The sequence below is a fragment of the Mytilus trossulus genome, chromosome 5, assembly GCF_036588685.1.
Source record: "Mytilus trossulus isolate FHL-02 chromosome 5, PNRI_Mtr1.1.1.hap1, whole genome shotgun sequence".
NCBI classification, from domain to species: Eukaryota; Metazoa; Mollusca; class Bivalvia; order Mytilida; family Mytilidae; genus Mytilus; species Mytilus trossulus.
The window spans coordinates 60407150-60419623 of record NC_086377.1 but is presented as its reverse complement, the minus strand read 5'-3'; the positions used below and the strand labels follow the sequence as shown (position 1 = coordinate 60419623).

General features: G+C 32.6%; 1 protein-coding gene across 4 annotated transcripts in view; it reads right to left on the bottom strand.

Annotated features, from left to right (window-relative positions):
* Positions 1–12474, bottom strand: part of LOC134719769 (RNA-binding protein lark-like) — a 35516-nt gene extending 23042 nt beyond the window's left edge. For 3 of the 4 annotated variants that reach the window (XM_063582728.1, XM_063582730.1, XM_063582729.1), the window contains exon 1: positions 12303–12474. In XM_063582728.1, coding sequence (XP_063438798.1) covers positions 12303–12336 — 34 coding nt within the window. In that variant the 5' untranslated portion in view covers positions 12337–12474. The remainder of the gene's footprint in view (positions 1–12302) is intronic. The other variant, XM_063582731.1, reaches the window with a different exon arrangement.

Sequence of the window (12474 nt, the reverse complement as noted above, 5' to 3'; positions counted from 1 at the left end):
TGCTTGATTTCTTGATTGGCAACATATTTGTTACGTTCGGAGGACGTGTTTTTCAACAGACTGTCGGCATCCCAATGGGAACAAACTGTGCCCCTCTACTTGCCGACTTGTTTCTTTATTATTACGAGGCTGACTTCATGCAGGAACTTCTTAGAAAGAAAGATAAAAAGTTAGCAATATCCTTTAACTCTACTTTCCGCTATATAGATGACGTTCTTTCACTAAACAATTCCAAATTTGGTGACTATGTGGAACGCATCTATCCCATCGAATTGGAGATTAAGGATACTACAGATACAGTTAAGTCGGCTTCATATCTTGACTTACATCTAGAAATTGACAATGAGGGTCGGTTGAAAACAAAACTTTACGACAAAAGAGATGATTTCAGCTTTCCAATTGTGAACTTTCCATTTCTAAGTAGAAACATTCCAGCAGCACCTGCATACGGGGTATATATCTCCCAATTGATACGATATTCCCGTGCTTGCATTTCCTATCATGATTTTCTTGATAGAGGGTTACTGCTCACAAGGAAACTATTAAACCAAGAGTTCCAAATGGTGAAGTTGAAATCATCCCTTCGTAAATTTTACGGACGCCATCACGAGTTGGTTGACCGTTATGGAATAACCGTTTCGCAAATGATATCGGATATGTTCCTTACGTCGTAATTACAATCCCCTTCCCTTTCATGAATGTGACCTACCGAATTAGACTATTTACCGGATTTGTAATCACATAAGCAACACGACGGGTGTCACATGTGGAGCAGGATCTGCTTACCCTTCCGGAGCACCTGAGAATACCCCTAGTTTTTGGTGGGGTTCGTGTTGTTTATTCTTTAGTTTTCTATGTTGGGTCATGTGTGCTATTGTTTTCCTGTTTGTCTTTTTCATTTTTAGCCATGGCGTTGTCAGTTTGTTTTAGATTTATGAGTTTGACTGTCCCTTTGGTATCTTTCGTCCCTCTTTTGTATCCTTTATCTCTATTTCGATGGAATAGCTGCGTTCAATATAGTCACTAAATTTTGAATCATTAAATGAGAGAACATCATTTTTATCATTCATGTTGTAAATTATCTAGTGGTGAGGAAAATCAAAGATTCTGATTTTTAAAATTGATTCATTTATTATTATTATAGTCTTTATTGCAAAATTACACCCATACGGGTCAAGCAATACAAACAAGCAATTATATATTTTAAATACAATGCATTATAATGCAATATCATACAATATAATAGAATATATTTTGAGAGTTTAATTATAAATGTATGTTTAAACACAAACGTGAGCATACACAGTCATCTCAGTTCCAGAATCTATGACAAACGAGATGATTTTGATTTTGAAACAATAATTTTCCCCCAACTTAATACCAATATACAAACTTCACCTGCATATGGGATATACATTTCCCAACTTATTCGATATTCAAGGGCTTGCAGCTCTTATTCAGACATTTTATACCCACTCGTTCTATTTGAGCAGTCAATATCCGTTGACCGTATATTTCTATGTCATATACAGTCACTGACCAGATACCACTTTTCCTTATCAATATTTAAATAGAAATTGCCGAAATTATAATTAATAATTCATACGACCTATTCAACCTGTTCTTGTTTGCAATGCATACAACGACTCAAACCTTATTTCTTTTTCAGTTTTTAGAAGAAAGAAAAAACAACATATTTTTGTTTTGAAAACTATAAATTATTATGTTTTATGCTCATTGCTGATATTTTAGTTCATTATCAAACAAATTCGTTCACCATCGATTTCGGATTTCAACATGTAATGTACATTTCATTGTGTTGTATATTTCACCGACTGCATGATTTGAGACCTTTTTATAATAGGGGGAAGTTTACCAATATTTATATCAAATAATAACATTAACACCTTCAAAATAATATATGAAATGGGAGATGGCAAGACCAAAAAAGATCAGTTGGCATGAGATGTGGAGAATGGACGGACAGAAAATAAGCTTCCTACTTCGATCAGTATACGACGTACTACCAACACCAACAAATCTAACAATGTGCACACTGATTGAAGACCCTTGTTGTAAGTTGTTTGGTAAGCCAGCAAATCTAGAGCATGTTTTGTCGTCTTGAATGACAGATTTGAAGGATGGCAGATACACATGGCGCCATGACCAAGTCCTTCGAGAGATAGCAGCACACAGAGGAGGAAGAGGACTAAGATAGAGAAGAGACCAAAGTTCATCAACTTTATAAAGGGAGGTGGAGAGTCATCCAAATACACATACAGCAAAACAAGTGGTATCCTAGCAACTGCAAATAACTCGGTGATGCAAGCAGACGTTTGGAGAAAGACCACCTTCCCCAGAGAGGTTTTAACAACAACCCTCTGACCAGACATTGTGATGTGGTCCAGAATCAGCAGACAGGTCATACTTGCAGAGCTTACTGTGCCATGGGAACCGAGACTAGAAGAAGCCCATGAGAGAAAGCTAGCGAAGTACCAAGGATTGGTAACAGACATTTAAGAGAACAATTGGAGGATATGGTATTTTCTAGGGGAGGAAGGATGTAGAGGTTTTGTTTCGCAAACTTTTTGAAGAGCCTTGGGGTCCCTAGGAATAACTGGACCAGTAAGAAGAAGCTTGATAAGAAAAGTTGGAAGACAGGCAGAGGAATCTTCTGGTTCGGTATGGAGGAAGAGTCAAGGGCAGAGGAAAGGCTAGCCGGTTCCTGATCAACTCAGTCGGCGCACCCCCTAGAGATGGTCGTGGACAGCGTCGAAACAGTCGAAGAGAGGGGACCCACCTGATGATGGAATCAGCTGAGCAGTGGAAACTCTGTATTTAAGGTAGTTAACAACAACTGAAAATGTGTTTTTTTTAAGATTGCAGTCTATGTAAAACGTCAAAAGTGTCTGAGCAGAACGTTGATGGACCAGGGGTATGTCAAAGAACGTCTCGTCCGTTTTCTAAAAAAAATTCATCGGAAGGTACTAAGACCTTGTTGATAAATATTCCGTATCAACTTCACAAATAATACATGATGATCTTGATGCTATACGCGTTATATTGTTCTTTTATTTGTGTTTGTTCCATCATTCATGTTACTTTTACTCTTTGTTCTTTTTTATGTGATATCCAATTTACGTGGCTCGGTACATCATACATATCTTTCATTTTTGCTGGTGTGTTTTGTATATGCGACTTTTTGTGTTTCCTTCTTTCTTATAACGTTATTCTGTACTTTAAAAGATCCTGGCATTATGTTATTGATCTATTATATGTCATAATGTTATTGGTTTTTTTTTTGAAAATTTAATAATAATCTTTATTTGTCATATAAGTAACATTATACTTGTGACATAAACAAAAGTAACAACAACAATAAAATAACTGAGTTGAACACACACATATCTATATATATACAAGTAAAACTAACTAAGAGTCCCCTGTCCTCAGCTCTAAAGACTGTTTTATAAAGGAACCTGTTTTTTTTTCACTTGGTTTATATTAGAAGGATTTAGTAGAATTACTAGTTTTTGTGTATCAGATAGATTTGGAAACATAGGATTATCTATTGCCATGTCATTAAAAAGTTTTATACGTAAAACGTTATTAATTTGACAGTGGAGGAGAAAGTGATTTTCATCTTCTAAGGTTTTACAAGTTGGACATGTTCTATTGTCTCGAGGTATTTTTAGATATCTGCCCTTTTCAATGAGCAAATTATGGTCACTAATTCTGATTTTTGTAAATAAACGTCTAGTTTCAAAATTTTGATATTTAAGATAAAATTCTTGGTCTTGTTTGACTTTAATATTTTTGTAAAGAAAAAGTTGGTTATTTTCGTTCAAACTATTTATTTTATTTTCCAGTAGTTCTGTATAAAATTTACTTGTAGTATTCTTAATCCAAGTCTTTAATTTGTTAACTTGTTCCATGTTTTGACAGGACATTACTTTTTGTGTATCAATATTCATTTCTTGTGTTGAGTCTTTTATAAAAGTGAACCAAGTATAAACTCCTTGTGAATCAAGGTGTTTACTTAATGTATAACTTTCTTTTAGTAACGGGTTTATGTTTTCAGTATTTAATCTAGCCCAATAAAGAATTGCTTGTGTTTTTATATATTTTTCTATTGGTTGTCTACCAAGTTCAGCTTTAACGCCTAAATTAGCAGATGTTTTTTAGTACCTAGAATATATTTACAGAAATTAACATGAACCTTTTCAAAGGGAGTCTTATCCAAATATTGGAAATTATCTATATCTTTGTTTTGAGATTTTAATCTGCCTTTTGCTCTATAATAAGATTGATATGTATCCATGTATGATATTTCAGCATTATATGTTAAAATTGGTTTTATAAGAGAATCAAAAAGATTACAGGATACCTTAACAGGGAAATTTCCCCAAAAGGCTGCATGTTTTTTAATGAAAACAGAGCTTTCCTAGCTTTTTTGGCTAAATCTGTTAAACTTGCATTTAAATTTCCGTTATTTTTTATCAGAGTGCCCAGAAATTTATATTCTGTAACGTTATCAATTTTTTCATTATTAAACCTTACAATGTATGGTTCCAGTTTTGTAGTTCTTTATTCAATGATCATTGTTTTTGTTTTTTTAGTATTTAGACATAATTGCCATTTTTCACAGTAATTTGATAAGTTATTTAGGCTATTTTGAAGACCTTCTTTACTTTCCGATAAAATTATAAGGTCATCAGCAAACAAAAGACTTCCTATATCAGAATTTAATATTCTCAAGGGTGTTGAACCTTTATGGTCAAAATTTTCAACTATATCATTAATAAATAAATTGAAGAGTGTGGGACTAATACTGTCCCCTTGTTTTACTCCTCGGTCAATGGGAAAGAATCTAGAATGTTTATCATTATATTTTAAAGATGCTTCAGTATGAATAAACTGTTGTTTTATTATTTCAAACATATGTTTCCCTACACCCATTTTAGCTAATTTATAAAGCATTCCAATTCTCCAAAGGGAATCAAAAGCCTTTTTAAGATCTACAAAACAGACAAAAAGTTTTCTTTTATTTTTATGAATATATTTATTAATCAAAGTTTTAAGGATAAATACACTGTCTGCAGTTCTATGATTAACTCTAAATCCAAATTGGGCATTAGTTAATTTTTTTTCCAAAGTTTTAATCATTCTTTGATTTAAGATGCTACTAAATAATTTGGATATACAGTTGATTAAAGAAATTCCTCTGTAGTTGCTTGGGTTACATTTGTCACCAGATTTATGTACTAAAGTTATGTATGCAGTATTCCATGAAGTTGGATAGTGTCCTGTTTTTAACATAAGATTAAATAATTTAGCATATGCTTTGGTAGTTACTGGACTACTAAATTTAAATATCTCGTTTAACACACTATCTGGACCACTTGCTTTTCCATTTTTTAAGTTTTTTAAAATACAATTAATTTCAGAGCAAGTAATAGGCCTGTCTGTTTCAGGGTTATAAGAAATATTATCTTCAAAAATTTTCAGCTTTTGCTCAATTTTGGTTTGAAAATCATTATTTATTTTTGAAAACTTTCCTTGATTTTGGAAATGTTTAATTGTGCTTTCACTGTCCTTTAACATTTCTTTTAAATCATCATCTCCATCTATATTTTTGTTTTCTAGTGATTTTAGTATTTTCCAGTATTCCTGAGGATTTTTATTCATTGAATCTGAAAGTTTATCAAAGATTTTCTTTTTATATTCTATTTTTTTTTTCAGTTTTATTACTTTTCTAAATGATTTGAGTAAACAAAAATATTTATGTTTCAGTGAACAGTTAAAGGGATTTTGTCTTAATTCTTTTCCGACTGCATTTATTGACTTTTTATATTCATATACTTCATTATCTGACCATTTTTGTTTCTTTTTTTTGTTTCTTTTATAGTTTGGTATACCTCTTACATGTCTTAATGTACAAGATTTTTCTGTTAAGTTGCATAAAATTAAATCAAGCTCACTAGCTGCCTGATCTATCCCATTTTGATTTTCACTATATTTCTTTGTTTCAAAGTTTATAATTTCATTTATAAAATTTTCAGAAGATATAGTTTGAATTAATATATTTTTGGAGTTATCGTTCCACTTATAAGATTTCATTGTTTTCCATTTGTCTTCTGGAAATAGATACCGTTTTTCACTTATATTACATTTAAGAAATATTTCAATTTGTGCATGATCTGAAAGGTAGTTGATTTCATTAGTTTTAAAGTATATTACTGAGGTCAGGAGACTCTTACTTACAATAGCATAATCTACTGTACTCAAGCCATTGGGCATACTTTGAACGAAAAAGGACAAAAGTATTTCATTCGCGCAGAAGTATCAACCATATATGGATTCTTAAAAATTCTAAGAACTGCTGAAAAAATTTCTTATCTCGGTCAGTTTCGGTAATTAATTCTAACATAACTTTTGATTGTATAACCCTGCATACCACCATTATCCATGTAAAATTATAATTGCTTTGAATAGACATTAAACGACAATATTTTTAGTTGTGACGTTTGCAAAAAATATGAGGGTATCATCAGTCCAGTAGCCAGTACTTCGGTACTGGCATGAAAATACGGATTTTTTGTGTTACTAAGATTTGCTGTTACAAAGCTCTGATTCCTTTCACGGATTTGGCTATACTTTTTTGACCTTTTGGATTATAGCTCTTCATCTTTTATATAAGCTTTGGATTTCAAATATTTTGGCCACGAGCATCACTGAAAAGACATGTACTGTCGAAATGCGCATCTGGTGCAAGAAAATTGGTACCGTAAATTTTATTACTACCACTGGGTCGATGCCTCTGCTGGTGGACTATTAGTCCCCGAGGGTATCACCAGCCAAGTAGCCAGTACTTCGGTCCGGTACTTCGGTACTGGCATGAAAATACGGATTTTTTGTGTTATTAAAATTTGCTGTTACAAAATATTAGAAATTATTATAAATTAAGGAATGTATCTCCCTCATGCAAAGCTCTGATTCCTTTCACGGATTTGACAATACTTTTTGGACCTTTTGGATTATAGCTCTTCATCTTTTATATAAGCTTTGGATTTCAAATATTTGGCCACGAGCATCACTGAAGAGACATGTATTGTCGAAATGCGCATCTGGGGCAAGAAAATTTGTACCGTTAATTTTATTACTACCACTGGGTCGATGCCTCTGCTGGTGGACTGTAGTTCGGTACTGGCATGAAAATACTGATTTTTTGTGTTATTAAAATTTGCTGTTACAAAATATTAGAAATTATTATAAATTGAGGAATGTATCTCCCTAATGCAAAGCTCTGATTCCTTTCACGGATTTGGCTATACTTTTTGGACCTTTTGGATTATAGCTCTTCATCTTTTATATATAATCTTTGGATTTCAAATATTTTGGCCACGAGCATCACTGAAGAGACATGTATTGTCGAAATGCGCATCTGGTGCAAGAAAATTGGTACCGTTAATTTTATTACTACCACTGGGTCTATGCCTCTGCTGGTGGAATATTAGTCCCCGAGGGTATCACCAGCCCAGTAGCCAGTACTTCGGTCCAGTACTTCGGTACTGGCATGAAAATACGGATTTTTTTGTGTTATTAAAATTTGTTGTTACAAAATATTAGAAATTATTATCAATTAAGGAATGTATCTCCCTCATGCAAAGCTCTGATTCCTTTCACGGATTTGGCTATACTTTTTGGACCTTTTGGATTATAGCTCTTCATCTTTTATATAAGCTTTGGATTTCAAATATTTTGGCCACGAGCATCACCGAAGAGACATGTATTGTCGAAATGCGCTTCTGGTGCAAGAAAATTGGTACCGTTAATTTTATTGCATTTTGTGACACCAAACACGCGAAACAAGGAATGTGTTTTTTAATTAGATAGATGTTTTTTGTGTTTTTGAATATGTTTGTTTGTCTTGAGATTGTAACACAATTATGGCTGCTGTGACCATATTTTGACTATTTTGCCGATTGTGTCTGTTTTGTTGAACGCATAGTTGTAAAAACAAAAACCGGAATTTGATGCGACTGTCATAAAAATGAGAGGTTTAGCGCCTATTAACCAGATTCCATCCACCATTTGAAAATGCCTGTACCATGTCAGCAATATGACAGTTTGTTGTCCATTTGTTTGATGTGTTTTATCCTTTGATTTTGCCATTTGATTAGCGACTTTCCGTTTTGAATTTTCCTCGGAGTTCAGTATTTTTGTGTTGTTACTTTTTAACTCCGTCAGGCGAAACAAAAATTGTATCTTTATCATAGGAAATTGGATAGTCAACTGAAACAAATGTTTTTGATCTTACCTGGGAAGTTGTACATATATTATGACGCAATCTTAAGGCTATGATTTAAATTGGTTTTAGATATAAATGTCAAGTATAAACTATGAAATTATAACCTTTTTTTAAGATATATAGCGAACTCAATTTGTTACCGACAGAGGGGCAGACTAATCACTATACGGTGACAAGCTTCATACAAATATTCTTCTGTCAACGCTCTTACACCACAATTAATTTACAAAAAAACATTCAGTCAATAAGTATATTTAGTTAAAGAAACATAATGCCTGGCTGCATACGGTTCTACACGAAGATATATAAATGTTTTTTTTATGATTCGTATTATGTACAGATGATAGTTGATACTGGTGTGTTAAGCCATTAGTTGTTAGCTGAAATAACAGGTCGGAATAAAAAGATACTTATAAAATTTGTCTTAAACTGGTGTGATCAGTAAATATCAACTTTATGTTGTCCATTATGTTGTACATCATTTATTTTTCGTGTATCTCCTTATGTTCTCAAAAGATTTTTTCAGATTTTTTACCATGCAACAGGTTTCCCTTAGATCCAGGATTTTTGTAAGGGGGCGAAGTAAGTGATCTTTTTTGGGACCTTTTCTTGGTTAAAAACATAAATTAAGTGTAAACGATTCACTTTTTTAATGGTTCCTGACGTGAGTATGCATATTTTATAGTTAAAGTGTTCCCCTCATTAATTGTCGATTATAAAATGATTGGATGGATCCAAAGCTATGTACTAATATATTTGATGTGGGAGTTGCAAGTAAAAAAAGGACATAGAAAATTTTCGTCTGTTGTATGTTTAGATAGCGTAACCTCACAGATTTGTTGTTGTAAACACGAATAATTAAATATACGCGGACTATAGTTTCAATCGCTATGTAAATTTCATATAATATAAAATGGAAAATGGAAATGGGGAATGTGTCAAAGAGATTCCCCATTTTCAATTTTATATTATATGAAATTTACAATAAGACTTACACGAGTAAAGAAAGACGAAAAACAATTTGTATCCAACTATATGGTTGAAATGTTTCACCCAACAAGGGAAGTGACGGTTCCAAACCAACCAAAGGCTTCGAGTTAGTCTGAAATGGCAACGAATTTAGGAATGAAGATCGACAAATAGAGTCATAAAGGTAACACCACACCCAGCAGACAGGTTGCAGTCAGGCCTTGAAAAACGTCATCAACATATCAGTTCGGCGAAACAGACATTCCGGTCAGATATATTGGATCTACATGTAAAGCCCGGTCCCAAATTAATTACGCCCGCTTTTATTCATCAAAATATTACTTCCACGATCATAATAGACATATTCGTTTAATGCAAATTAATTTTGTTGGACATTTTTGTGTAAAAGCAAGATTATTGTTTTCAATCCAGATACGGCCAGCATTTTTGATTAAGGCAAAAATCAGGGTCAAATATCTGAGACTGCCTCTTCGAATCAATTGGTCCGTACCTTAGACTTTATATGTATCTTGAGCTTACTGACTGGGGATCATTATTCAGCTATTTTATTAATATAGACTCGGGCGTAATGGGTTTAAACATGCTTTCGTAAGTAAATAATATTGCTGTATATATATTTTTTTTTCTGAGAATGTAATATAGAGTATTACTTTCTGTTTGGCAAAGTGTTACTGTAATTTGAATTTCACAATGACTTAGTGATGTTTTTTCGACGCATTGGTCAACTCCATCGTAGCGAAGTACATGAATTTGGCATTCTCAATAAAATATTGCAGTAGATATGAGCGAAAAATATCTTTATAAGTAAAGAGCTACTGCATGAAAATTTAATACACGGGAAATAGCAAAGTTCACGAAGTCTAGTCTGATTAACAGTCATTTTACAAAAAAGATAAGGTGCTAGCAAAGAGAGGGGCGTACGCCCTCTACGCCCCATTCTGCGTCCGCCACTGGATTGGCTACGAAGTAACTACACTTGGTCAGCAGTTTACCACATAAGTAACATGCATGCTATGTTTGGTTTCATTCCATTATGTGGCTCTCTAAAAGAAGACATGTGTATGAATTTCCCATAGGTACGGGGCGCCGAATGGGACTCTTGTGATTTTGTACTCAAAATTCAATTTTGTACGGACAAAAGTGACTTTTGTTCAACAAAAATGAGTTCAGTTTAACAAAATTTGTATCATACTACAAATTTGAAATTTTGTCATACAAAATTATCTATAAGCGGACAAAAGTCACTTTTGTCATGACAAAATTCATTTTTGTTACACAGACTTGACTTTTGTTACCTAATTTGAAAATTGAGCGACAAAAGTCAATTTTGTATTTAAATTAGTTTAGTTCGGTTTCTGTGAACTAATTTGCATACAAAATCGACTTTTGTTACACAAAATTGACTTTTGTTACACAAAATTGACTTTTGTTACACAAAATTGACTTTTGTTACACAAAATTGACTTTTGTTTCACAAAATTGACTTTTGTGAGACAAAATTGACAAAATTGACTTTTGTCTCAACAAAATTGACAAAATTGAATTTTGTCTCAACAAAATTGACAAAATTGAATTTTGTCTCAACAAATTTGAATTTTGTCTCAACAAAATTGACAAAATTGAATTTTGTCTCAACAAAATTGATTTTTGTCTCACGAAAGTCAATTTTGTCTCACGAAAGTCAATTTTGTCTCATAAAAGTCAATTTTGTTGTTACAAAACAAAAATGAATTTTGTCGTCACAAAATTGACTTTTGTCTCAACAAAATTGACAAAATTGACTTTTGTCTCAACAAAATTGACAAAATTGACTTTTGTATCAACAAAATTAACAAAATTGACTTTTGTCTCAACAAAATTGACAAAATTGACTTTTGTCTCAACAAAATTAACAAAATTGACTTTTGTCTCAACAAAAATGACAAAATTGAATTTTGTCTCAACAAAAATGACAAAATTGAATATTGTCTCAACAAAAATGACAAAATTGAATTTTGTCTCACAAAAGTCAATTTTGTCTCACAAAAGTTAATTTTGTTTCACAAAAGTCAATTTTGTCTCACAAAATTGAATCTTACCGTACACAATTGACTTTTGTGATTTAATTTCCATATCAGGTAACAAAAGTCAATTTTGTATGCAAATATGTTTATATTTGCATACCTTTAAGACAAAATTGACTTTTGTCATGACAAATATGAATTTTGTCTACAAAAATGAATTTTGTCATGACAAAAATGAATTTTGTCATGACAAAAATGAATTTTGTCTACACAAATGAATTTTGTCATCACAAAATTGAAGTTCTCACAAAACAAGTCTGTAGCACATAGTTTTGTAAGACAAAAATGATTTTGTTATGACAGAATTGAATTTTGTACAAAACCACAAGAGTCCCATTCGGCGCCCCGTAATAGGTCCTATTTTACACTAAGTCCTCCGCTGGCAGTTGTCTTGGATGATGGATCGGCTACAAAGTAACAACACTTAGTCAGCACCTCATAAAGCATCCATGCCATGTTTGGTTATATTTCATTCAGTGGTTCTCTATATGAAGTTCAAAATGTAAAAGATAACGACAACGACGACGAACGATGAACGACGGACGCCAAGTGATGAGAATACCGGAATTGGCCCTTTGGGTCAGGTGAGCTAAAAATGAGAAGATCGACTGCCTCGTTGAACAAAACACAAAACTTTTCAACGGTGACTTCGATTGCGTTAAACAGGTAGTCCTTAATTATTTTCTCGGAAAGTACGTAATAATTATTTTTTTCTGGAATCATTACAATTTTCCCAAAAAAGTAACGCATTTATTTCCTGAAACATAAACTTTTTTCCCCAAAAATATTTAATGTTTTAAAAGTAAAACGCCGTTGAATTCTTAGATTCCTTACAAATGATAGTGTTTGCTACTTTTAGTAATTTTACTACTTAAGATTCATTATTAATCATTCATAGGAGACAATATTGTTTTATGAATATGGTTAAATATACTTACCACTTATAAGAATCATTTTTGTATTAAAGGACATGACTTTAATAGTATTCCTTGATGACTTGAAAATCTGTTCAATTGACTGCAAATATTAGAGTTGAAACTAATTCATGTACACAGGTAAGGTGATTACGTCTCATCAAATCTAATTTCTTTAATTTGTATCAAATATTTG